Raw genomic sequence first — 26,025 nt, forward strand, 5'->3', positions numbered from 1 at the left:
TTCTTTCTCTTTAATGTTGATTTATAGCCTTCATCTTTAATGTGGGAACCTTTTGCATGCATTTTAAAGAGCTATAGAAGCAGCTCTATGTCTTTATTTCGTTGGGAAGGTCATGCTGGAGGTGTGCCAGAGCAGGAAATTCTCATTGCATTGAGAAGTAGATCATGGCTGGGACCTCTGGCCACGTAAATCTGAATTATTGCTAACTGAGTGACATCTCATTTCTGCTGTGCACCTGAGACGATGGTGATTAGATCTGCCCTTGAAGGGAGATAACAGAGTGCAGCATATGCAGCATATGCACAGCTGAGGGTGATGAAACAGAGCACCCTGAGCCAGCATTGATTGGTCAATGGAGCACAAAATAATAAATTATGGAAATAGAAATTGTGATCAAGTCTTTCATACTTTACCCCCACATTTACCTTAAAACCAACATCTATGACTGTTAGATGTAGAGAGACTTTAGGCTATGACCTCTGAACAATGACAACCATTTTCATGACCTAATTATGCTATTGATTAGCCTACATTGTGCTCTAATAAGGTTTCTGTCTGATTAGGCTGTGCTTGTTGTATCCTATTTTGCCCGAGGTTAGGCCATGCCTCCACCTCCAGTTTAATCAAACCAAAGAGGAGCTCTGAGAGAGATTTAGACACCTGAATTCAGACAAACGCCAAACTTTTTATGCTCTATTTCTAGTCCATTTGAATTGAATCAAAGGTCTGAACCCAGCATACACGATTTTTTAACGCCATTGCATGAAATCAAAGGCTCATCAGGTACAAAAATAAATGTCTGCAAGTTATGCACATAAACACAACATGAAAAGTGGAAAAATAATCCGTAGTCACTGAGCTAAATAATAAAACATTTACTGCTACTACTAATATTAAGCTCAAGTGCTTCAGCCTTGCCACAGGCTACATATTGTGGCACCCCCAAACCTTTAAGATTTTTAACCTACTCAAACAAATGTGGCCTTGGGCTCTTTACCAAGGTGGGTGTGTCCTTTAGCAAGTCTCCTGAATCTGATAACAGGATTCCTCCTCTTTGGTTTTGGTTTTTGGCAGTGCGTTGAGGAATTCTGGAGCCCACCCTATCAGGAGAAATACCTTAGATACAGTTCTGTGAATACATGTAGTGTGAAATCATCACGTAAATATTTTCACACTGTCGAGATCTATCCATGTCTGCTTTTTTCCCCACTATTTTAAATCGTTTTGTTGAATTATGAGAAGGGAGGAGGACCGTGTGGTGCTCCAGGTTTTGTTTCGGCTCTCCGCCTCTTTAAGTCTGCACCACATCTGATACTTTGGGCCTTTGTCGTTTGCACCGCAGTGAGTGCTCTGCTCCACATTTTGCTTGGCTGTTCTCACCACACGGGCGCTCACCCGTGGCTGCGTAAAAAGCCGCTGCGCACCGCTTCGGAAATGTAGTTTTGCGCGTCCCCGGCGGTCTCCAAAAAATGGACCTAAAATCCGAACTCCTGAAGTCCATCTGGTACGCTTTCACGTCGCTGGACGTGGAGAAGTGCGGGAAAGTTTCCAAGTCGCAGTTAAAGGTAAGGAGAATTTTAGTGCGAGACGTTTTTAAGATCAGGAAACTGAGACCGAGGGGCGTCCGCTGGAGAGAGCACAGAGACAAACACAAACGCTTTATATTCTTGCAGTTTTACTTTGGTCATCACTTCGACTCTGTCTAAAGTCAGAACTCAAACGTAGTGGTGTGTACGTGTGGTGGCATACTGTGCGTGAATTCGTGTTGTAATCAGAGGAACATGAGACACGCAGACAGATTAAAAGCTCGCACTCAAATCCAGATCTTTTCAGACATTAACAGACGTTTAGCCTGTTCAGAGTGGAGGTGAAAGTCCAACCTTATCATGGCCTTGATACCACACAAAATTGTCAGGGTTTCTAAATAAAAGACGAATATTATGTTTTGCCTTCTTTTCCCCTCGGTAGGTTTTATTTTGCCTGTTAACTTGCTTTCCCTCCACTCCCTACATGCCTAACTGACCCCCCCCTCTTGGTTAGAAGAATCCAGGGAAATAGCAGAAAGCTGCCCTGACATGCTTACTCACTGGTGACTAGCTGCCTGTGCTTGTGAGCGTTTGTTTGCTGATATGTGAAGAAACAAGGGAGTGTGCGGGAGTTGTGCTTAGTTTTATCCATCCACTTATGCTGTATGTCTGTTTGAATTCTCCAGGTGCTGTCCCACAACTTGTACACAGTGTTGAACATCCCACATGATCCCGTTGCTCTGGAGCAGCATTTCCAGGATGATGATGATGGACCAGTGTCTAATCATGGCTACATGCCCTACCTCAGCAAATACATACTGGATAAGGTAATGTAAAAAATACAATCTATGCAAAGGGTTTTCCTTCAGCTGCAGTTATACTTGTATTTATGTTGTTCAAAACTCTTACGAACACATCACTGAGCAGTACCTTTACCCTCGATCTCATGCTCCTTCATTACCACGATCATTAACTTAAGTTTATGTTTACATTGCGTGCCAGCTGGTCGTGCAGTACTGTGTGCCGATCTGCAGTTGAATGACATTCCCATTTCATGCAGTATTTACTCAGTTTCGAGTAACACTTGCAAAAACCTACAGTACCCGGCTAACTTAAAAAGAAATTCAGAACCGACTAGTTGTTGGTTTTGGACTTATTGAGATGAGGAAAATATAGCCCTTATATCTATTTTACATTTTCCCTTTAATTTAACCTAGCTGTGCCTGAATACTTCCAGCTAGTACTTTATTAACAGTTCAGTCAAACCCCCTGGGTTTTGTTTTGTCAGGTTTTTCTTTGTTTGTAACTATTGTTACATTGCTTACAACCACAAATGAAGATTACAAAGCGAGATTAGTTAGCAGGCTATCGTGATCTTAAAGTCAGACATTCCAGCGACACAAAGGTCGACTCTCTTTTGACATTATGCTGAGACCGTAACGTGGTCGGGCAGTTTATGTTCAGAGTCTCAGTTTTGAAAGCCCAACATTCTCTGCTGAAGAAATACGTGTTAGCTAGCCTAATAGTCACACTGTGCTTCAGAGCTGCCTTAAACCTTCGGCACAGATTCAACAAGATGCTGGAAACATTCCCCAGAGATTATGGTGACATGATAGCATCACACAGTTGGTGCACATCTCCCATTCCACTACATCACAAAGGTACTTTATTGGATGGAAATCTGGTGGCTGTGGAGGCCATTTAATTCAAGTGAACTCTTTATCATGTTACAGAAACCAGTTTGAGATTATTTGAGCTTCGTGACATGGAGCATGGAAGCATCCATCAGAGGAAGTGTACACTGTGGTCATAAAGGGGTGGATATGGTCAGCAAAAACAAACAAACAAACAAAAAAAACTGTAATTTTTTTTAAGCACACGTTGAATTTGACTATTTACACTTTATGAAAACCTCTCTCAAAAAACAGAAAATGTACTGGCAGAAAATCACTGGGACTTTTTCAATTTTTATAGCGCAGCTGGGTTCTTTTTACAGTGACTCTCAGGTAGGCTGCAATCTTTCAGTGATTCTTAGTTGGTACTCAGGGGTAAAAGTGTGTCAAAAAAGTATTCCCACCACTATTACATCAACAAAAAATACTTGTCACAGCAGAGATCAAAACTCCTCAGACCAGAAAACATTTTCCCAATTATATTTTGTCCTGTTTCGGTGAGCCTGTGTGAATTACAGCCTCAGTTTCCTGTTTTAGCTGATAGAAGTGTGGCCTTCTGCTGCTGTAGCCCATCTATTTCAATGTTTGACTGTTTTGTACATCAGAGATGCTCTTCTCCATACCTTTGTTGTAATGAGTAGTTATTTCAATCACTGTTGAAGCAGTCAAGGGATTTTTTACCACTCAATGTTTTCTCTTTTCTGACCATTCTCTGTAAACCCCAGAGAATGCTGTGTGGGGAAATCCCAGCAGATCAGCAGTTTTTTGACATAGACTATCTGGCACCAACAATCATGCCATTTAAAGTCACTAAAATCATCTTTCTTCCCCATTCTGATGCTCAGTTTGCACTTCAGTAGGTCGTCTTTACTTAATAATATCTACACGCCTAAATGCATTGATCTGCTGCCATGTGACTGGCTAATTAAATATTTGTGTTAATGAGAAGCCAAACAGGTGTATCTAACAAAATGAGTGCACCTCACTAGCAACATAGCAGTGGAAATGTGTGTCACATTGTCACAGGATTTTCCATGTACTCAGCTGGTGATATTTTTATGCTTGATGCCAATGTTGCTGAAGTCCTTTTTTTTACACTGTTAAGAGTTGTAGCTGAGTTATTGTAACTTAATGATCTTCTGAAGCAGTCAGTCTTATTTGCAGCAGCAGTGTTGTGTTTTACTCTTATATTTATATAAACTTTAGAGATCTTTGTAACCCGTTTCTTCTGACTGCAGCACGCAGTGCTCAGTCGAGTCCCATTTTATATAAGTGTGCACAGAGATTGAAGCAGAAAGCGTGAGTTAATCGAGAAAGATGATAACCAGTCTCATGATAAGAAAGCCAGGCAGTGTTGAACTTCCTTCATAACACACCCCTCAGGAAACAAATAATCTTATGTAAAACTGTTTTAAAAAGTGCAATTTTAGTTTCAGTTCAGAGCATTTCCAGTTTTGCATTTCCAGGTCAAAAAGGGGATGTTTGATAAGGAGAAATTTGATGACCTGTGCTGGACAATGACCATGAAGAAGAACTTCAGAAGGGTGCCACAGGGGACACTGCTATCGGAAAGGGACTGCTTCAAGCTCTTCTGTTTATTCAACCTTCTGTCAGAGGACCGATACCCACTGGTGATGATACCAGAGGAGGTAATAGTTATGAAGAATAAGGAGAGTGAAATGTGTTCACTGAGAATTTGTAGAAACACTTAAAGTTGGAGAGGATTTTATTTTAGGCAACTGCTTGAGGCCTGATTCATTAGGGCTTTCTTGAAAAGGCTCAAATCCACAGTGATTATATTTTAAGTCATTTGTATGCTATAAATGGAAAAATGGACACACATTGTACAAAAAGTTAAACAATTCACTTTTGATTTAAAAGAAACAATTTAAGAGAGTTAGAGGAACAAACACCAGCAACGCTTGTAGTTTTTAGACACTGCTATACCCAAATACCCAAAAAGAAATATAATTTGTGTGTGATGACAGAGTTAGGACAGTTTAAAGATTTTCTCACTAGGAAAATACAAGTGCAAGTAAGTTAGTTAATGAGGCTCTTCCTTCCTGCACTTCCTCCATAATGCTTTTGGTTTCCTGTCGACAGAGATAAAAATAAACGGCTTCTGTAGAAGTCACTCAGTGAGCTCCTCATGAAGAGTGATATCCCAAAACCACAGAATACAATCTGTGTTGAGTCAGTATTTGCATTGTCGGTGCCGTTAATATTTGGTTTTAGCGATGTGCAAAAAGTTTCGTATACAAATATTTGAATGCTTCTAGGTGGAGTATCTCCTCAAGAAAATCTCCACTGCGATGAGCGAGGAGTGGGATGGGAAGCCCATGGAGGACTTACTATCGCAGGATGCTACAGTGTGGGAAGAGGGAATGTCCGTGTGGACCTTCCTGGAGGATATGAGTGCAGGCCGGCTGCTGAGCGTCACCAGCGCTGAGGCCTTCAGCCTGGCTTTAGATGAGGTGTTCCTGGAGATCTATCACAGCGTTCTCAAGAGAGTGAGTTGTGCTGTGTCACTGGAGCCTATTTGACTGCTCCCTTGACATTTTTGTCTTTCTTTGTTCTTCAATTGATCCCTTGTTTTGTAGGGTTACATGTGGAAAAAGGGGCATGTGCGTAGGAATTGGACTGAGCGCTGGTTTGTGCTGAAGCCCTCCTCCATGGCCTACTATGTCAGCGAGGACTTAAAAGACAAGAGAGGGGAGATCCAGCTGGATCAGAACTGTGTCATAGAGGTTAGTGAGGAAAACTCAGCATGTTTAACTCTTCACCAACCAACGCTGTGACTTACAAACATTTTTTTGTTTCAGTCTATTCCAGACAGGGAGGGGAAGCGCTGTCTGTTCTGTGTGAAAACCCATAGTAAAACCTACGAGATGAGCGCGCCTGACCAGAAACAGAAAGTGGAGTGGACTCAAGGTGTGTAACTTACAATGTGTGTGCTCATTGGTTTAGTGTGGTTGAAATGTACTGAAGCTTATCATAGTGTATATAAATAATTCCAGGATCTTTCAGATATATTGAGGCCACTTGTCAAACAATCTGTGTTTCATTGGTTGCTAATTATTTGTGTTTCTTTTGCCAATGATTAAGAAAACTTTCAGAAGTCAGCTGAAGCTTATAAAATGTTGACTAAGTCACAGTTACAGCCAGACTCGATAATGCTAAAATAGTTTTCCCTCGATGTTTTGGGTCAGTATCTCCACAATTCATCGTGCCACTTCTATAAGCAGTCACACCTTCAATAAACACTAGTGACTCAGTTCTTTGTCTCCACCATGTTTGACGGAGGACGTTGTCTACATTTCCAAGTTAAACTCAATTTCATCTTTACAATATTTTTCATAACTGTGCAGGCTCTTTTTTATTCTTAGTAATGTTTAACCTGACCTTCCAGTTCTTGAGCGTAACCAGTGCTTTGGACCTTGTTGTAAGCTCTCTGTATTTCCATTCATGAAGGCACCTCTTGATTACAGACTTTAACAGTGATATCTCTACCTATACTCTGATAGGTGTATTTTAGGTTTTCAGCCTAATGATGGCCTCCTTCATTTGCACTGATATCTCTTTGGGTCTCCTCTTTAAAATTACAGATATTATGTCTGCTTTATTTGTCATAAAATAACAAGGGGACTCACTGAAACTGCTTTTTAGCCAATTGGTGTTTTTGAGCATTTGAAAATGGAGGACTGTGTATAAAAATGGCTGTAATTCCTAAAGAGTTAATGCATTATTTTTTCAAAAACCTTTGAATTAAAGGTGAAAGTCTGCACTTCAGTCACGTCTTGATTGTTTAATTTAAAATTTACTGTGGTGTTGGACAGAGATAAAGCACAAAAATGGTCTCTGGTAACTATATAAAAACTGCTTTCAACCATGACTCAGTGCCATTAACTTCCACAAGAAGCATTATAGAATGCAGCTGTCTACGAATGGAGAAAATCAAGGACTTTCTCCTTTTATCAGAAGGAGTTTTAAGAGTTGAGAAAAAAGAAGCAATGACCAAAAACACTGCACAACACTATTAAGCATGGTGCAGGTAGCATCATGATTTTAGGTTATGCAAGTCTCTTAAACAGCTGCAAGAAAAGGTGTGATGGAGGTTGTTGATACTAAATGAGATTTAACTAGTTAGTTACTGCTTCCTGTAATAACAAATTGTGTTTGCCTACGATTGTGACTGAGATAAGGAGCCACATTTCATGAATAATAGGTTCAGACAGCTTGGTAATTTGAAAAGAGGTCACTGACAGAGGGGCACAAAACACCTCTTCTACAAAAAAAGACAAAGAAGTACAAAGTTTGGGTTAAAGTGGACATAACTATTTTTTTTACAGCTCTGCCTTGTAACACTGAGACGCATCTTTTTTTTTTTTCATGAAAGAATGCTGCCATGGCTTTCTCATGTAAAAACAAAGTGTACATGTAGTTTGTATCTTTGCTTTGTTCGTAGGCTGTTCATTCTATTTATAGCAGCAAATGTGGTGTCTGCAAAGATTAATGATAGTGTGGCAGCTGATCCAGGTGATAATGAAGGTGATGATGAGGGTTTGCTAAGATGCAACTCATAGCAAGAAGTCTTTTCTGAGGGAAGCTATAAAAGGAATATATTGTTTTTTTAATTGTTTTAATATATTATTTTCTATAGCAAGGCAACAAAATTGCATTACTATTTTTATGTATTCTTTCACTATTCAGCCATTCAAACTGCCCTCCGTCTTCAGAGTGAGGGAAAGTCTTCCCTTCACCATGAACTCAAACTGAAGAGACGGATCCAGCGGGAAAACAGTCAGCGGGAACGCAGCCGGAGCGCCCGCAGCAGCTGCAGCAGCAGGGGCAGCCAATCTGATGACTCGACTATCCATGAGACAGAGAAGACAGAAAAAGAGAAAGACAAACAGGACTTAGAGATTGAAAACATTATCAAGGTAAGTGAGGGCTATAAGAATCTTTTTTTGTAATATTTATTTAATTACATCATGCACCAAACTATCCATGGTAGTGATTATTTAACTAATTCATAGTGGCACTGGGCAGCTGCCAGTGCAGTTCATTTTGTCCATTTAAAAAGTACCATGTACACTCACTGGCCACATTTTTGTTAGATACACCTGTTGAGCTGCTCATTAGGTCAAATACCTAATCAGCCTATCACATGGCAGCAGCTCAGTGCATTTAGGCATGTATACATTAATAAGATGACCTGCTGAAGGTCAAATGGGATTTAAATGACTTTGAACATGCATTGTTGTTTGTGTCGGACAGGCTTGTCTGAGTATTTCAGAAACTGTACAACCATCTAACCGGTTTATAGAAAATGGTCTGAAATAGAGGAAATCTCCTGTGAGCAGCACTTCTCTGGGAAAAAAATCACTTGTTGGTGCCAAAGATCAAAAGCGGAATGAGCAGATTACTTACAGCTGTAAGGAAAGCAACATGAACTCAAATACCCACTTACTTCAACCAAGTTATCAAGAAGAGCACCGCTGAAAGCACAATACGTTGAACCTCGAAGCTGATGGCCTAGTGTCACCTGCTGGATAGAGGTGAAAACACAAACCAAACAATGGCTCTTTCATCTGTTTCACAGCATGCTCGGGAACTGGAAACTCGCCGAAGGGAGGCAGAGGAGAGAGAGCGGAGGAAGCAGAGGGAGGTGCAGATGGAACTGGAAAGACAGCTGAAAGAGGCTGAGATGGTAAAAAAAAAGTTTTCCACTTGACACCAATTATGTACAGAGTCTTTTCTCCTTGACTTTGATCTTTGAGAACTGCAGCAAAATGTTGACTGTCATTATAAAATTCACAATGATTTGGAAAAATGGTTATGACAGTCCAGGAAAAGGTGATTCAGGAATAGGTCAGTTTATACCGCTCTGTTGGTGCATCTGTTTATGTAGCTGTGTGTGTGTGCATAGATAAAAGACAGCATGCAGGCTGAGATGCAGGTGAAGGAAAAGGAGGCTGAACAACAGAAGAAGAGGATCAGGGAGCTGGAGCTGACACAGCAGCAGCTGGAAGTTGCCCTTAATATGGAGATCCAGGCTCGGCTGGAGGAGGAGAGGGCCAGACTGGAGCTTGAGCGGTAACAATGGATTTCTAACTCTTATTATGGCCCTTTATTATTTTATTTGTGATGGAGATCTGAGATATCCATGAGAAGTATTAACATTTTCAGTTGCTTCTTCCCTTTTTCCCCTCCTTCAGGTTGCTGCGGGCTGAAGATGAAAAGAGGAAACATTTCCAGCTCCTCCAGGAGCAGCAACGTACAATGCAAAACCTCAGCCCCATACAGGAGCTGTCAGATGGCAGTCCCGATGAGGACACCCCCTCAGCCCTCAACTCTGCCTCTCAGGAGCTCCAGGATCTGCAGGCATCTCGCCAAAGAAGTCACCAGCGTCTGGAGGTGAGCAAGTTTGTTTTGACTGGCTTTGTGAGCAGCATCTTATTTAGTGCTCTTCTAAAACAACACTGATGAGGATGCCTGCATGATTTTTGTTTCCAGGAGGTCCAGGAGAGGCTGAGGAATGCCAGTCAACATGTACGGCACTGGAACATCCAGCTGAACCGACTGATGACCCCCATTACTCCTGCAGGTGCGGTATTCACTTTGCCTCTTTGCGGTACAGACTTCAGGAACAGAGTGTTAGTATAGTTAATAACAGTGTAGACCATATAATCTGTCAGATAATTGCATTAAAATGCTACAAAAGGCACCTACCCCCAAACATGTCAAGAGATTAATTCAGTGACTTGAATGAAAGAATCTGACTCACCTCAAGTTAATTAAAACTAGTAAACAAGTAAAATTAAAACTAATTAAGGCTGCTTCACACCCTGGAGGACGGGGCTGTGGCCCCCCCACACTCCCTAGCAGATCGTTACATGGAGAAACCTTTGGAATACAAGCGCGCTGATCCACACAGGTATGCACACGGGTGTTCACTGCTCGTAGACCCAAATTACACCTTTCTTGGCTGCTACTTCGAAGCACATCTGTCCTGCGTGCTGCACAACAACATTGAATATTTAGTATTTACTGCTGTTTACACTTAGCTAGATTAATGCGATGGTGTTGTGTTTAGTATGTTGCTTTGTTTTTTTTTTTGTCTTTTTTTGCTTGTTTTCTATTCTTCTCTCAACAGGTGATCCAGGAGATTTTTATTTTTTTTCTCCCCCCCTTTCTCACTGTCCCTCTCCCTTTCTGTTTTTCCTTTCCTTCCTCTTTCTTTCTCCCTTTCCTATCTCTCACTCATGTCTGTCCCGTCTGTAACATCTGAAAATAAAATATAATAAATAATAAAAACAAAGATCGACCAAATGGACCAATACGGCAATGCCACGATGATCCATTTGGCAAAGTAAATCCATTGGGTATCCTTGTTGGTCTTCAGACAACAATTCTGATGGCTAAAGAACCAAATGGGACAGGCGAGAAGAAAAAAAAAAAAAATTAAAACTAAATCTTATTATGATTTAAACACGGAAATCTTAAAACGAAAAATAACCGCATGCACAGTACAAACAGTGCAGGGGATAGTGCTATATACAAAGCGGTGACAGGGAAAAGGCTCCGGGGAAATCCAGGTAGGGAAAAGACACTTGCTCCTCTTCTGACTCTCTCTCCAAACACTCACACAAAAAGGGAATCCGCTCGGGGAATGCAGAGTCGGGTCCAGGGGATCTATGTACAGAAGGAAACACACGTTAGAGGTTTTGCACAGGGAAGCAAATGAGAACTTGCTCAGAGCCGGGCTGCACTGACGCGAGTCACACACAACGATCCAGCGATGAGTAGAAGCCACTCCCTGGCTTAAATGTTGGCTGCACTGATGAGGCCCAGGTGTTTCCTCTTAAGAGGGGCGTGGGCCGAGGGCGTGAACCCACCATGAGTTCCGCCCTGGCGAGAGAGCAAGAGAGAGAACACTACTAGTCAGCGGCCTGCTGATCCCCTGGCCGTGACAGTGGGGTTCAAATCCCTTATTCAGATTAAGATTTTATGTGACATTACATTGGCAAAAATTACATTTACTTGAATAATGTGAGTATTGGAGTAAGTACTTGAGTAATTTTTGAATAACTTTAATTTTGTAATGTGCATATTTTATGAATAATGATGTTTCAATACTTTAATCTACTGAATAAGTAAGAATTAGACTTAATAATCTTTTTACTTTAAAAAGGGAAATTGTGTACAATCTTTTATTCTCCAAAATAATAAAAATGTTTTGGGGAATGTATATGCTTTTTAAAAACCAATTGCTTCTTACCTGATGCATGCTATAACTTTCAGCAAAACTGAACTAAAATTTGTTAACAAGCTTACCAAATAAGAAATGTTTTGTGAATTTTCTTTGCAGAGCGACTGGAAAGCCGGCTGTTATCAAAGCCCACATGCCCTAAAAAGGAGGACGCGCTGGCCAGTAATGAGTTCATCACTAAGTTTAAGATAAGAGTTGATCAGAATAGAGGCGATGATGAAAGTCTGGAGCATCAGTTGGAGGCTGCCAACCTGTCTGATGAATCGTTCGAGGCCCAGACAGAAGTCAACGGACAAATATGATCACAGACATTTTAAAAACGCGAGTTGAGAGTTAAGGGGGAAAAATATTGTAATAAGTATATATTTGAATTGCACACTAAGATATAAAGTGATGGCAGCGTGGCAGCGAGCACAGTGTTGCAGGATTTAATTAAAAACACATCTGACTAAGACCAACTGAAATTTAGAGTTGTGTATAATAAAGTTTATTCATGATTAATAAAACAAATCTGTAATATTTTTCTTTCTCTTTTGTCCATTTGAATCTCGCTACAGCTTAAATAAAAGAAAAGAATGTGTTTTGAATAAATTAAACTCTATTCTCTCTTTTTTTCTTTCTTTTTTTCTTGGTGGGTTTTCTTTTGCAATCAAACGCAACATTATACAATTATATAGTATAGTAAGAAATATCCTTTAACTTAATTTAGTGTTTGTTTTTTAATTTTTGTTTTTATTGCTTCCCCTTCAGTTTTGTGCTTATAACATGTTCTAATCTGACATATTATGCAGTAAATTATTTTTGCAATAACTTAACAGGCCATTGTGGGAGCCAACATTCACTTATCAAAGACATATTTGTATATTCTGTGGGCTGCTTTATGGTTGTGTCATTTAGAAACATAAGCCACAACAGACTTCCACTGGAGAGTACTTAAAAATGTATTTTTATGTAAAGATATTTTAATAACTACTATATTAAGAGAGAACCTATTGTTACATGGATTAATTGTACAAACTGTAGAGAAATAAGTTTAAGCGTGCAACTTTTTATTCATTTTTAACTGTATTAATGTTTTTATGTTGATACAGCTGCCTCATATCTGTTTCCTCAGTGTTTTTTAAACCATGTACTCCATCCATGAGTAAGAACATGAATAAATTCCTTTCCAAATTTGTAGTTCTTTTTTCCAACTGTTTTGAGTATATATGTAACATTTCTTTACACACAAATGCAGGTATTCTTTTGCACCAAGACGTTAAAGAAATGCTAAGAAAAAATGAAAATACTACGTTGCAACCTGTGTGTGTGTGTATATATATCTGTATCTATATAGATATATATGTGTATTCGTAACCTTTTTTCATCATCTAGTTTCCTGTACCAGATCTTCTACTGATCCACTGAGGCAGACATGTAAAAAAACAGGAACTAAAGCATATTTCTGTATATAAACACGACTTTAAATCTTTATCAACAGCTACTTTAGAGGAAATTCTTTAATAAACTGCAACCAAAGGCTCAACTCAGAGGACAAAACCCAACCTGTTATAAATAATGTGACAGCAAACTTTCTCTTGTGTAAAGTTACAAATAGGAGTAATTATCCACAGGAGCTTTTATACATAATGAAGTTATAATTCGTCCTGTAGAAATTGTACATTTAAGCTATATAGTTCCCTCTGTGATAACTCTGCCTCTTATTAACTTTTATGCTTTTACAACCCACTATGAGCAAACACTCAGTAACAGTGGGAAGGAAAAACTCCCTTCTTGAAGGAAAAAACCTCTGGTAGAACCAGGAAATCTGTCTAAACTAGTTGGGGGTTAGAGCAACACATGCAAGTCTTCAGATCATTTGCAGTGTGACTGTCTTTGTGCACACTTTAACCTGATTCAGTTTTCTTATTTGTCAAAATGCACCATGGGTAAAAAAAACAAAACAAAATAGTAATGAAGGAGAATCTTCAGCAAAGATGAATTAAACAAGTTTTATTTTGATCAAATTTTACTTTAAGTAAAACACATCTTTATTTGATGACATTGAAGTCATCAAATAAAGACAGTTTTGATGGAGCTCCTGACCCAGCCCAAGCTCTCTATGAAGACGAGGAAAAACTCCCCAGGGGGCCAGATCGATGGGAAGAAACCTCGGGAAAGCCCATTCAAAGAGAGATCCCCTTTCCTGGGATGGCTGGGGGGGTTACAGGAACTCCAAAAAAGCTAAATTTTTATTTATTTATTTTTTAAGATTGACCCACTCTATCTATTCCTGTCCAACAGAAAAAAGAAAGGAAGTTACTACAATGTATCACACTTACATGATAAGGTGTGAATTGTGTGTTTGTGTCTGTTATCTTAGCCAGGGGTGAAGCTGGAGCTCCTCCAGTGTTGGGCGCTTCTCCGGGACTATAGCTAAACATGCGTCCAAGAAATTCCGGCATTCTTGAAAGAAAGAAAAGATCAAAAAGATGAAGATGATAGTTCTAGTGATCCAAGGCATCAGTGAATCTGGAAGTGTGAAGTTTTCTTACCTGTGGACAGACGCTTTTTGATGCTCAGTTGCTTTGTGAGGAACCTCGCGGTACTAAAGTATCGTGCATGAAGCGCTTCATACAACACCACTCCCATTTGCCACACCGTGGTGGGTCCACACCTGTAGCAGCTCCTAATGTACCACTCGGGAGGGATGTGAAGAGGAGTGCCTAACAAACAGACACAATTGCAATTTCTTCTAAAACAAAAGACACAAATTGTTACATCTGTGAAAAGCAGGAGCAGAATATGTTACCATAGAAGATGCGATACAGAGATCGCTGTTTAACAAAGCAGCTCAGTCCAAAGTCAATGATGCGAACTCGAGGCACATCTGAGCCGGTCTCAATCAGAATGTTTTGTCCCTTGATGTCCCGATGAAAGATGTGTTTCTCCTCAAGTTCCTTTACAGCATCAACTAGTTGCTTCAGAATGACCTGGAAAAGATGAAAAACACAATAATGAGTTAATGCTTTTCTGCCTTGATTGAATGCTGTACAGTCTAAGGCTCTCCCAGTCAACCTACCTTGGCCTTGTCCTCTGGTAAAGCTCTTCCATTTTCTGCTTTGTATTTTTGCAGGTCCACAGCAGGGACAGGTCTCTCCAGCACCAGGATCAGCTCTTTGCCAAAGTCGAACCACTCCAGCAAGGACACAGGTGCTGATATTCCCACTGACCCTTCTGCTTCACCTGCAAGTTTAAGCATAATGGCCACTTCCACCGAGAGCATCTTCCCATTTTCATCCTGAAATATTACAACAAAGTGGATGATGAGGAACGCCGCATTCAATCCAGTAATGTGAAACTAATTCAAGTGTTGGATGCTTACCGCCACTTTGCAGTAGACTTTATTTTTGGGAATGTGTTTGATGGCAACCTAGAAGACACAGAGCATTGGTGAGCATTTCCTCAGTATGACATAATGAAAGGTGGAAACACAGCAGACGTCTCAGTTTACGATATTATCCATTATCTGCGTTACTGCCTGTCTTACTACCATCATCTGAACACTTACTGGAAAACGATCTTCTATCCGGTAGCCAGAAAACACTGCTCCGCAGCCTCCTTCTCCGAGCTGGTGCTCCTCCACATATCTGGCTTGGAATTCACCTGAACAGACAAAACAGCAAATCTTGTTTTATTACAGCTGTGACACAAATTACTCTCCTCTGTAGCCTAAATGTTCCTTCTGCCCTTCCCCTGAATATAAAACCCAAGCTGCTTGCTACTTACATTTTTGGTCTGCTACTGATTTTTTGTCCTGGTCCACATTCCTTTTTTTTTTCTTGGGTGACTCTCTGTTGTCTCCCGTGGCCTTTCTTTTGCCATTTTTTGTGCACTCCTGTTTGTTGTTCAAGTCTGGAGATGTGGAAAACACCAAAAGCACATCAGCTCACTGGATGATAGACACAAACACTAAACACCAATATCTTAAACCTAGCAACCACACTTAATCTACCCCCTTATTCAACTAATTAGCCTACCTTTACCAGAGTCCAACGAGGAGGATGCTTGCTCCTTGTCACCGCTCGTATGGTCAAGAAGTTTAGCCCTCTTTGCTCTCTTTGTTGTGTCCTCTTCATCTTGCACAACCTTGCGCTTCACTCCTTTGACCACATCTGAGCTGGTGGAAGGACCAGCCTGCTCAGCGACCCTCCTCCTTTTTATTGGGGTCTTCTTTTCAGGACTGGCCTTTCTTTTAGCAGTCCTGCTCTTACAATCTATAAACGACGACAACAACACAGTGGTGAAAAAGAGTCCCCGACATCAGGACTGGAAGCAGTTTGATGGCAAAGAATTTGAAATTGCTTTTGCTTAAATGATCACAAGTTTATTCTTGGGATTAAAAAAACTGACCAGTGCGAATTGATACTAGGTTTACTAAGTCTTAGATCTTGATGACACTTGTTGGTCTGTTTTTACTGTTGAGTCCAAGAATAAACTTATTACATTATTTTACCAAAAGACCGGTAACCTTCCTTTGATTAGACATCTTGTATTAAAGCTATTTTCAATCAAACATATGATTCAATTGCTTCAAAAATGATTCACACAGTGTCAACATTTCTAGGATTTGGATTTTACCAGGTTCTTATTTTATTATTTTACTTACCTTGATCTCCTGAATCTTTCTTATCGGCCGGAGTGGTAATTTTTCTTGTTTCCTTTTTCATTGTAATTTCGGAGACCCTTTAAAATCGAAAATGTAAACCGTAATGAGTTAATATTGAGTTAATACTTCTTCAAATGTGCACCTTTCAAATGCTTGACTTTTCTAACTGAATTCTGTAAGTGAGCTTTATAAGTAAACTCTGGAAACTACGGCAACACAACATAGAATCTTGCCTTTCAGTGACTTCACTGACTGCCAGTAGTTCAAAGTAGTTTACAGAAAAACACTCTGGCAGACAAAGCCATAATATTTCATATAATTCAATCATTTCATATCAATTAAACAGTTTCTTTCATTATCTTTCATCATTTGTATAAAGACCTCATCTATGGATGACAGTATGAAGATTTGTGGTTGACCACACACTAATAAACACAGTGTCAGCTACATTGTCATCTGATTTAAAGTATTTATTATGTACATTTAACTGTCATGGTACTGAGTCTGTGACCCAGTGTTTTGCGTTTGTTCATTTATATTCATTGATTATTCTTATGTATGTTTTTGGTTCTCTTTATTGTTTTCTTCTTGTGTTATATTCTTAGGCTTTAGGTTTCTGTTACTTTGCCTTGCCCCTGTGTCCCACGTGGCCCATTGTTTTCCTCTGTTTGCTGTTGGGTTGTCTGTGTATCATCCATGACAATTAAATTAAATAGAAAATGCAACTACAATTTCAATGAGATTCATTCCTGGCATTCTACTGCGGTGGCTGAAAGTAGACACCAAGCATTATCACTGTAACTGATGTAAATATTGGACTTGGAGGGGATTCATCTGATAGACTGATGCAAACATTACTGTAGCGACTTCCACAGTCGCTAGAGGCCAGGGATGGAGCCTGCCTATTTGCCTGACACGCTGTCAACTTTACGCAATAATGCAAGAGGTGGAATTGTTTGCTTGCTTGTTTATTAAAGTGCTTTGAGAGTTTACAGAGTAATGTCATCAGCTCCTGATTCAGACTCTTAAAACATCACAGGCTCTAATGTAACAAAGCGAAACATGTTGTGCAGCGCAGCGGTCAACAAAAACTACGGCTACCCAGCCCTCCTCTCTGTCAAAAATACGGAGTGGAAACTACAGATATTTGTTTAAAAATGTAGGGAGTAAAAATTAAGTACAGCAAGGAAGGTTTTTTTTAAACTTTTTTACTTCCTACCTGTGGAGCCAATTAAGCTAAATTTAAGAAGCGCATGTCTGTGTATACTTAAAAGCTCTTATGGTTATTTTCACTTTGTAGACAAATTAAAGCACAGAAAAGAAAAACACGATACATTAGAGCATGACATAATTTGACCTGAGGTGGCGCTGCACCGTGAGAGAGCCTGAACGTCAACCGGAAGAAGACGAGAATAAACTCCGTATAAACAACATGGCGTCTCCCTGTGAGGTTTTTTGTTTTGTTTTGTTTTTTAAATGAACTTTATTTAGAACAATAACAATGACAATCTCAAAGAGACAAGCGACATATTAAATCAATCAGAACAGAATCACATCTCCTGTACACCACAATGAAATCGACAATAACTGAAAGTAAACATACATACACACACACACACACACACACACACACACACACACATATATACACATACACATACATATATATACATATATATACATATATATACATATATATGCATATACACATGCATACATACACATCCATATTCACACATCTACATAATAATAATATAAAAAGATGAATAACCAATACAAAAATAAATAACAATAAAAAAAAAAGAATGAAAAACAAGGAACAGAAATAAAGAAGACAAGGGGGATCATAAAATCTCTAAAAGTGAGGTTCCATAAACAAGACACATAACTTAAATAAGGGGCTAAGAAAAATCAAACTCTTCTAAAAATCTATGCAATTTGATTGCTTGGGGCTTATTTATTAGCTTAAGAGATTTATGGAACAGGGAGAATTTTGTCCTACCTGGATATAAGGTGTTAACCAAATACCTCCTCAAAAATGGATTATTGCATTTTCCATTAACCAAGTCAAGACCATCTAGTTTAACTTTATGTAAATTTGTAGTCTGTATATTTGAAAAATTGTTCTTTATTGTATTTACAAGGACTGTTGGGATATTCTGTGAAACCTTTTTATAGAGCTCGAACGAGCAACTCATGTCATATTTCTCATTAAGCCTGTTTAATTCAAGTATATCTCCATTTTCATCCATTATATGTGTCACAGACCAAATTTGTTTTGTCATCCATTCGTCCACAAACATAGATTTCCCCCGATTCAATATCACCCTATTATTCCACAATGGAACATTGTGGGGACTAAAGTTATGTTTAAACATTAATTTACAATTTAACAAAACTTGTTGATGAAATTTGGAAAGTTTTATGGGTAGTTTAGAAATGTCAAAATCACATACTAAAAGGATCCCCCCAACTTTGTTGAAAATAAGAGATGGCATCAAGAACCACATCTCATTATCATTTTTCAAGAAAGATCGTAGCCAATTAATCTTTAAAATGCCATTCATTATTTCAAAATCGATTGCTTTTAAACCCCCCTCTTCATAATCTTTTATCAAGTCCCTGTTACTAATATAATGATGTTTATTTTTCCATATGAAATTAAAATTCGCCTTATTTATGTCTTTTATAATTCTTGGTGGGATGGCTAGGGAATAAGCTGGATAGATTAAACTGGACAAAGATTCAACCTTGGTCAACATTATCCTGCCGAACAACGTTAAATCTCTCTGTAGTCAATGGTTTAGAGGGTTTTTTTGCATTTGTCAATTGTATTCTGAATATTCTTTTCGTCTCCCTGTGAGGTGTCATGCCGAGCAGATGTCAGAGTTGAGTTCAAGCAAAGTTGACTCTTTCGGTGATTACAGTTTGTCCGGGCGGGCTGTGCGTCTTATTTCATCCGCAGACACGTCGTTGGATGAGGAACAGCTCATGTTGGCATCAGTGGCAGTCAGGATGGCAGCATCTTCCAGAGGGAAGGTCAGGTCGCTGGTCTCTCTGAGCAGGACGCTGTCCACCAACAAGCCCGGTTCCACGGCTGGAGATTACCTTCTCCGGCTGAAGTTCCCGCTTCTCCCCCGAACAGCGAGCCAGCCGCGGCGCCTCAGCGGAGACCCAAAAAAGACCCCAGCGGCTGCTCCGTGCTCCTCTTCCCCAGTCAGGGCAGCCAGTTTGTGGGCATGGGCAGAGGACTTTTAAAATACCCCAACGTTAAAGAAATGTTCACCGTAGCCCAGAAGATCCTGGGTTACGACCTGCTGTCTCTGTGTCTGGAGGGCCCCGAGGACGAGCTGCAGAAAACGGTTCACTGTCAGCCGGCGGTGTTTGTCACCTCCCTGGCTGCTGTGGAGAGACTCAACCAAGAAAACCCCAAAGTAAGTGCCAGATAAATGTCTGGAAAAAGGACAATAACTGCAGGTCCTGCCTTCTTAAATGTGGCCATTTTATCTTTTTTTTTTTTTTTTAAATACTGCTACAGTAATATTAATTTATATTTAAAATGTGCGCACATTATGTATGAAGGTGTGGATGAATGATGCTTGTTGTAAGAAAGCATTTTGAGTGCCCAGTAGAAGAGCATCTTTCAAATGCAAAGTTTCTCATTTCAACTTTAATTACTGCACCTGATTAAGGCGGTAGAGTAAATAAGGCTTCCAACAGTGGTTATTTCTTATTATCACATCTTGTTTTTATTGTTTTTATCAGTAGATTGTTGTTTCACTCCCACCAAAAACATCACCGTAAATAATCTTCTGATTCTGAATGACCATTTAAAAAAATAAACAAATTGTTCTGAGTTAATTTCAGTTACGGATGTATCAGTGACATAAATGATATATCGGTCATAATCGGGAGGCTGTTACATTTTTATTTTTTTATTTTTTTTTGACTTGTTTCCTGCTGTACACAGGCCATTGAGATGTGTGTCGCTGCTGCAGGTTTCAGTGTCGGAGAATTTGCTGCTCTTGTCTTTTCTGGGGCGATGAACTTTGCAGAAGATAGAAAGATTTCTTTTTTGGGTTTTTTTGTGCACTTGTAAAAGGTGTTTTAATCACAACTTTGGTTAATATTCTGTATTTACTCCTTATGCATCTTCTAGCTTTGTATGCAGTGAAGGTGCGAGCGGAGACTATGCAGAAGGCCTCAGAACTGGTTCCCAGTGGGATGCTGTCAGTCACTGGTAGACCTCAGGCTCAGTATAATTATGCCTGTCTGCAGTAGGGCTGCCACGATTAGTCGACTAGTCACGATTACGTCGACTATCAAAATCGTCGACGACTGATTTAATAGTCGAGGCGGCGTTTGAAGCTTTGTAAGATCACAAAAGACGCAGGAATAAGTAGTAGGATTTAAGAGTGTAATAACGGACTGAAACAGAAGATGGCAGCACTGCATATACAAGGATGCCAGCTGCCGTTAAACCCCGAAGAAGAAGAAGAAGAAGAAGAAGAAGCGGTGTCCCAGAATTCATAGCGCGGCCTAGCTCAGTTTCCAACAATGGCGGCAGCTAGTTAGTTTTAATATTACTCTTATTATTCTTTCTGGGTCACAAAATAAACGTTTAACATATTTTCAGGCGAGAATGTAGCTGTGTAAACCTCAAATATCTGCTCAGTTTATCAAGACACCACATATTTTCAAAAGCGCTCCGATGTTTTCGGAGACGTCTGTTACCCACTAGCTCGATAGCTAGCCGGGGCAAGGCTCACTAGAGCTGTGAGAACACCGGACTCCCGGCAGATCGTTTTCAAACACACCGCTGTCTTTCGCTGCTCAGGTTAAACATGATATATAAGTCACTTAGATAACTTAAAAATGTTATTGTTTGGCTTATTTTAGTATTTTATTTGTTCCTGAGTAAATCTGTTTTGCTGAGATTAAAGTTATAGTTTTTACACAGCTGAATAAACGTCAAGCAGACAGCTGATTATCAGAAGTGTGAGATGCTCGAGAATATTCTCCGGTGTCCTGTTATATTTTAGATAGCAAGGAGTTTATTAAACTTCACCGAAACAATCTGCAAATTTCATTAAAATTTAATAAACTATCATCTTGTCTTTATTTTTAGTTAGCACATACCTTAAACACTTAAAGCTGTAAGCTAATGATAGTTATATAAGAGCAGATGCTGCTGGTGCAATAAGCTGAACGTTTTACATCCAATGGATGATGATCTGATTAGTCGACTAATCGCAAAAATAATCGGTGACTAGTCGACTATCAAAATAATCGTTTGTGGCAGCCCTAGTCTGCAGGCAAAAGAGCACTGCAAGAGTCTGGGGATGGAGAATCCTGTGTGCTCTGTGGCCAACTAGCTTTTTCCAGATGGCAGGGTTATTGCAGGGCACCAGCAGGTAATGCATTCATATATTCTTGCTGCTTTAATATACCGTGAATCTATTGTGTTCTCTTTTCTGTCTTCTCTCAACCATCAAAAAAGTTGTTAGAGCTGCTCTTGTCATTTCTGCTGTCTTCTTTGACTTCTCAGGCTCTGGATTTCCTCCAGGAAAACTCTCGGAGCCTAAAGTTCATGCGGACCAAAACTCTCCCAGTCAGTGGTGCGTTCCATACTGAGCTGATGGCATCGGCTACTGAACCTCTCAGAGAGGTGCTCCGGCAGGTGGAGGTCAGTCAGCCACTTTATCCAAAAGGGATTAACATATTTTCCGAAACATGTATTCAATTACTCTGTAAAGCTACACCAGTCCTCATTTTTAAAAGATAACCCATCCTATTCAGTCTGACTCGGAAAGTTAAATGGAAAGTATACCCAAGATTTTACATCTGGTATTCAGCCATTCAAACTGCCCTCCGTCTTCAGAGTGAGGGAAAGTCTTCCCTTCACCATGAACTCAAACTGAAGAGACGGATCCAGCGGGAAAACAGTCAGCGGGAACGCAGCCGGAGCGCCCGCAGCAGCTGCAGCAGCAGGGGCAGCCAATCTGATGACTCGACTATCCATGAGACAGAGAAGACAGAAAAAGAGAAAGACAAACAGAAACTGTACAACCATCTAACCGGTTTATAGAAAATGGTCTGAAATAGAGGAAATCTCCTGTGAGCAGCACTTCTCTGGGAAAAAAATCACTTGTTGGTGCCAAAGATCAAAAGCGGAATGAGCAGATTACTTACAGCTGTAAGGAAAGCAACATGAACTCAAATACCCACTTACTTCAACCAAGTTATCAAGAAGAGCACCGCTGAAAGCACAATACGTTGAACCTCGAAGCTGATGGCCTAGTGTCACCTGCTGGATAGAGGTGAAAACACAAACCAAACAATGGCTCTTTCATCTGTTTCACAGCATGCTCGGGAACTGGAAACTCGCCGAAGGGAGGCAGAGGAGAGAGAGCAGATGGAACTGGAAAGACAGCTGAAAGAGGCTGAGATGGTAAAAAAAAAAGTTTTCCACTTGACACCAATTATGTACAGAGTCTTTTCTCCTTGACTTTGATCTTTGAGAACTGCAGCAAAATGTTGACTGTCATTATAAAATTCACATCTTTAATGATTTGGAAAAATGGTTATGACAGTCCAGGAAAAGGTGATTCAGGAATAGGTCAGTTTATACCGCTCTGTTGGTGCATCTGTTTATGTAGCTGTGTGTGTGTGCATAGATAAAAGACAGCATGCAGGCTGAGATGCAGGTGAAGGAAAAGGAGGCTGAACAACAGAAGAAGAGGATCAGGGAGCTGGAGCTGACACAGCAGCAGCTGGAAGTTGCCCTTAATATGGAGATCCAGGCTCGGCTGGAGGAGGAGAGGGCCAGACTGGAGCTTGAGCGGTAACAATGGATTTCTAACTCTTATTATGGCCCTTTATTATTTTATTTGTGATGGAGATCTGAGATATCCATGAGAAGTATTAACTGTCATGCGGCGGCTGTGTGAAGGCAAGAGAGGACCCAATTGCACGGCTCTAGACACACGGGAATGAACTCAAAGGCAGGTCTTTATTAACAGGAACATAAGAAGTCATACAAAACTATACTGGGAGAAACTAAAGCTGAGGCGCTGGGAAGACACGGGAAATGCACACAACCTAGAAGGATGACGCAACACAGAACAAAGGGACACTCTGACATAAATACACAGAAGGTAATGAGGGAAGTGGGAACACACGGGGAACACAGCTGAAGACAATTACTCATGACCGAGCAGGGAGGACACGAAACTGAAAATACTGACACCAAGATGTGGACCTTAAACACAACACAGTACACAGAGATGAGCACAGAGAGAGAGGCAGAGAACAAGGATGAATACGAGGGGATGAGGAGAACACAGAACACAACGGACGGGAACACGGTACCAGAACAAACACCACAATAAAAGCATGGACACAGGGGGAATCCAACTACCAAACCAAACAATCCAATGGACATAAGGAACAAAATACAAAACCACAGGAAAACTGAGAACACTGGGTCAAAATGACCCAGGACCATGACAATACCCCCCCTCAAGGGCTGACTCCAGACAGCCCTTGCGGACGGCAACGGCGGCAGAACAGATCCGGAGGCCGGCCGTGTGGAAGGCGGCGGCTACAGAGCGGGACCGGAGGCCGGGCCCCTCGAACCCTCCAGCGGAGACGAGGGTTCGAGGGAGCTGGCTGGGCTCTCCAGAACCCCCAGCGGACAAGGCAGGTGGCAGCGTGGAAGCCGCAGAGTGCTGGATGGGCTCATCCGAGCTTCCAGCCGGAGCTGATGTAGCGCCAGAGGGTATCGGGACCCCTGGCTGAATGTTAAGCTGACCAGAAGACCAAACTGCTACAGGGGACCAAACTGATGGCTGTAGTAATGGTTGTGGTGACAGTGGAGTGGGCGGTGGAGTGGATGACTGAGTTAACGGTGACTGTGCTAATGGTTCAGCTAAGGAGTGCATTAATGACAGGACTACAGGTTGAATGACTGACTGAGCAGCAGCCTGAATGGCTGAGTGTCGTGATGGTTGTGGTGGAAGAGAAGCGGGTGATGGTGTGGATGATGGAGCTACGGGCGACTGAGTGGCAGACTGAACTGATGACTGAAGTGATGGTAGAGGTGAAAATTGAGCTTGTGGTGGGGTAGCTGACTGAGGTGCGGGGGACACAGGAGACAGAGCCAGCGGGGACACAGGAGGCAGAGCTACAGATTGAACTGAGGGAGACTGGGTAGCAAACTGAACTAGTGGTAGTAATGGCGGTTGGGGAGAAGGCTGGACTGTACACTGAGGAGAAGGCTGACTGACTGACTGAAGAGCATCCTGTGCAGCTGAGTGTAATGATGGTTGTGGGAGCGAATGTTGGACAGGTGGTGGTGTCGGGTCCCCTGAGCCTACAATGCGGATGAAAGGTGCAGGCACCTGCTGGACACCAGTCGCTCCCACCTGAGGAGCAGGTACAGGTGCAGAGATCGGCTGGGTCCTGGCGGGCCTCACCTCAGTGGTTGGCACAGATTTCGGCAGGGACTGGGCGGCTGCTGTCCCCACCCGAGGAGCTGATACGGGTGCAGGGACCAGCAGAGCCTCAGTCGACCCGGAAACCGGAACAGGGACCAGCTGGGCGCCAGCCCCCCTCACCTGGGGAACTGAGATAGGTGCAGGGGAGTGCTGGGCCGCAGCTATCCCTAGAACGCAAGGGGCCTGGGAGGCGGGCCTAGAAAGAACAGTCTGCAAGAGATCAATTCCCTGCCCTGAGTGAGCGGATGAGGAACAGCGCTCTGACTTCATAGCGTTAAGTGTGCTAAAGCTGTAGCTTACAGGCACTAATGCACCACCTTCAGTGTTTACAGACTCTAGAGAAATGTGATCAGCTGATGCACCAACAGTCTTAGAGCTTCTTTCTTCGGAGCTAACCATGCTTATACTGACAGAGGAGGGGTTAATAGCCGATGTAAACATAGGTCTGTGCACCGGAGAGGCAGATGAAACAAAGTCTTTTACCTCCGGCTCGCTGGAAGCAGTAAACCTAGGGAAAACAGTGGTGGGTGTAGAGCCCCCTGACTCAAGAACATTCGAATCAGTAAATACGTCAGAATGGACTTTCCCCTGGGGTGATGGCTCAGAAGTAACGAGCTGGGGTCGAGCTATCACAGGAACATTTACAGTCTTGGATTTTACTGCTTTAACACCTAAGGAGGCAGGTTTTAAAGCCCCAGTGGTGAGCTTAACTGCAAAACAATCATTCTCAGCAGACACACAGGTAAAGGGCACAGAAGCAGGTGTCTCTAACTCAGGAAATGCTGACTTCAAGTTTTCAGACCTAGGAAACACTAGCGAAGGATAATCTTTCTCAAATATGAGTCCAAACGTAGGAGAAACGGTCTCTGAGTTGACCCTCCGGGCAGTACAACGGTTCATAAGAAGTTCGGGTTCGGATTCAACATTTACAGATCGTGAGCCTTTAGAGCCTACGGCAAGAGTCACAGAGTTTGCATTCCTGCATTCAGAGTAGTGAGAACTAGCCTCAGAGTGAACAGAAAGAGTGTCTTTGTCACTCACCCCAGCCGGCTGCTCAGTAGTCCCGGAATCCGGCTGAGGAGAGGACCGGCGACGGCGTCTTCTCCTTGATGAGGGAACGGAGGTGACGGGGGAAACCGGTGATGATGCGGGGGTGACGGTCTCCTCTTCATCATCCGACCTCATCGCTGCTAGGAAAGCAGTGGGAGAGCGACGGTCAGAGCTGAGAGGGGATGGAGAAGGGCTCCGCGGCAGCAGCGCCAAAAAACCCTCTCGTTTTAGCAGCCGCTGTTGCGATACTGAGAGCCCCGTCTGCTGCTGCGATGCCGTCACGGCGAGCTTAGTTCGCTGCTGCTGCGGTGGCTGACTGGCGGAGATCTCCGTCTGCAGTCGGTGTGGTGTGGAATCC

The 26,025-nt window shown here is 41.6% G+C and overlaps 2 protein-coding genes and 1 pseudogene across 3 annotated transcripts; 2 read left to right on the top strand and 1 right to left on the bottom strand.

Moving 5' to 3' along the window:
• Positions 1-1,046: 1,046 nt before the first annotated feature.
• def6c (DEF6 guanine nucleotide exchange factor c) lies at positions 1,047-12,062 on the top strand. Its single transcript, XM_026147526.2, has 12 exons — positions 1,047-1,565; positions 2,213-2,353; positions 4,666-4,848; positions 5,479-5,709; positions 5,800-5,946; positions 6,022-6,130; positions 7,910-8,139; positions 8,802-8,909; positions 9,129-9,295; positions 9,418-9,616; positions 9,716-9,806; positions 11,571-12,062. The coding sequence occupies exons 1-12, from the start codon at positions 1,470-1,472 to the stop codon at positions 11,771-11,773; spliced, it is 1,905 nt and encodes a 634-aa protein (XP_026003311.1). The 5' UTR covers positions 1,047-1,469; the 3' UTR covers positions 11,774-12,062.
• Positions 12,063-13,441: 1,379 nt separating this feature from the next.
• LOC113008998 (serine/threonine-protein kinase pim-2-like) lies at positions 13,442-16,759 on the bottom strand. Its single transcript, XM_026147006.2, has 9 exons — positions 16,120-16,759; positions 15,491-15,727; positions 15,240-15,365; positions 15,022-15,116; positions 14,836-14,883; positions 14,533-14,751; positions 14,263-14,443; positions 14,006-14,176; positions 13,442-13,916 (listed from the first exon to the last, which is right to left on the bottom strand). The coding sequence occupies exons 1-9, from the start codon at positions 16,178-16,180 to the stop codon at positions 13,825-13,827; spliced, it is 1,230 nt and encodes a 409-aa protein (XP_026002791.1). The 5' UTR covers positions 16,181-16,759; the 3' UTR covers positions 13,442-13,824.
• Positions 16,760-17,281: 522 nt separating this feature from the next.
• On the top strand, positions 17,282-20,843 carry LOC113008686 (malonyl-CoA-acyl carrier protein transacylase, mitochondrial-like; annotated as a pseudogene). Its single transcript, XR_013902813.1, has 3 exons — positions 17,282-17,569; positions 18,984-19,553; positions 20,090-20,843. The product of XR_013902813.1 is annotated as a malonyl-CoA-acyl carrier protein transacylase, mitochondrial-like (transcript).
• The last annotated feature ends 5,182 nt before the right edge of the window (positions 20,844-26,025 follow it).

This window comes from Astatotilapia calliptera, chromosome 17 (assembly GCF_964374335.1).
Source record: "Astatotilapia calliptera chromosome 17, fAstCal68.1, whole genome shotgun sequence".
NCBI classification, from domain to species: Eukaryota; Metazoa; Chordata; class Actinopteri; order Cichliformes; family Cichlidae; genus Astatotilapia; species Astatotilapia calliptera.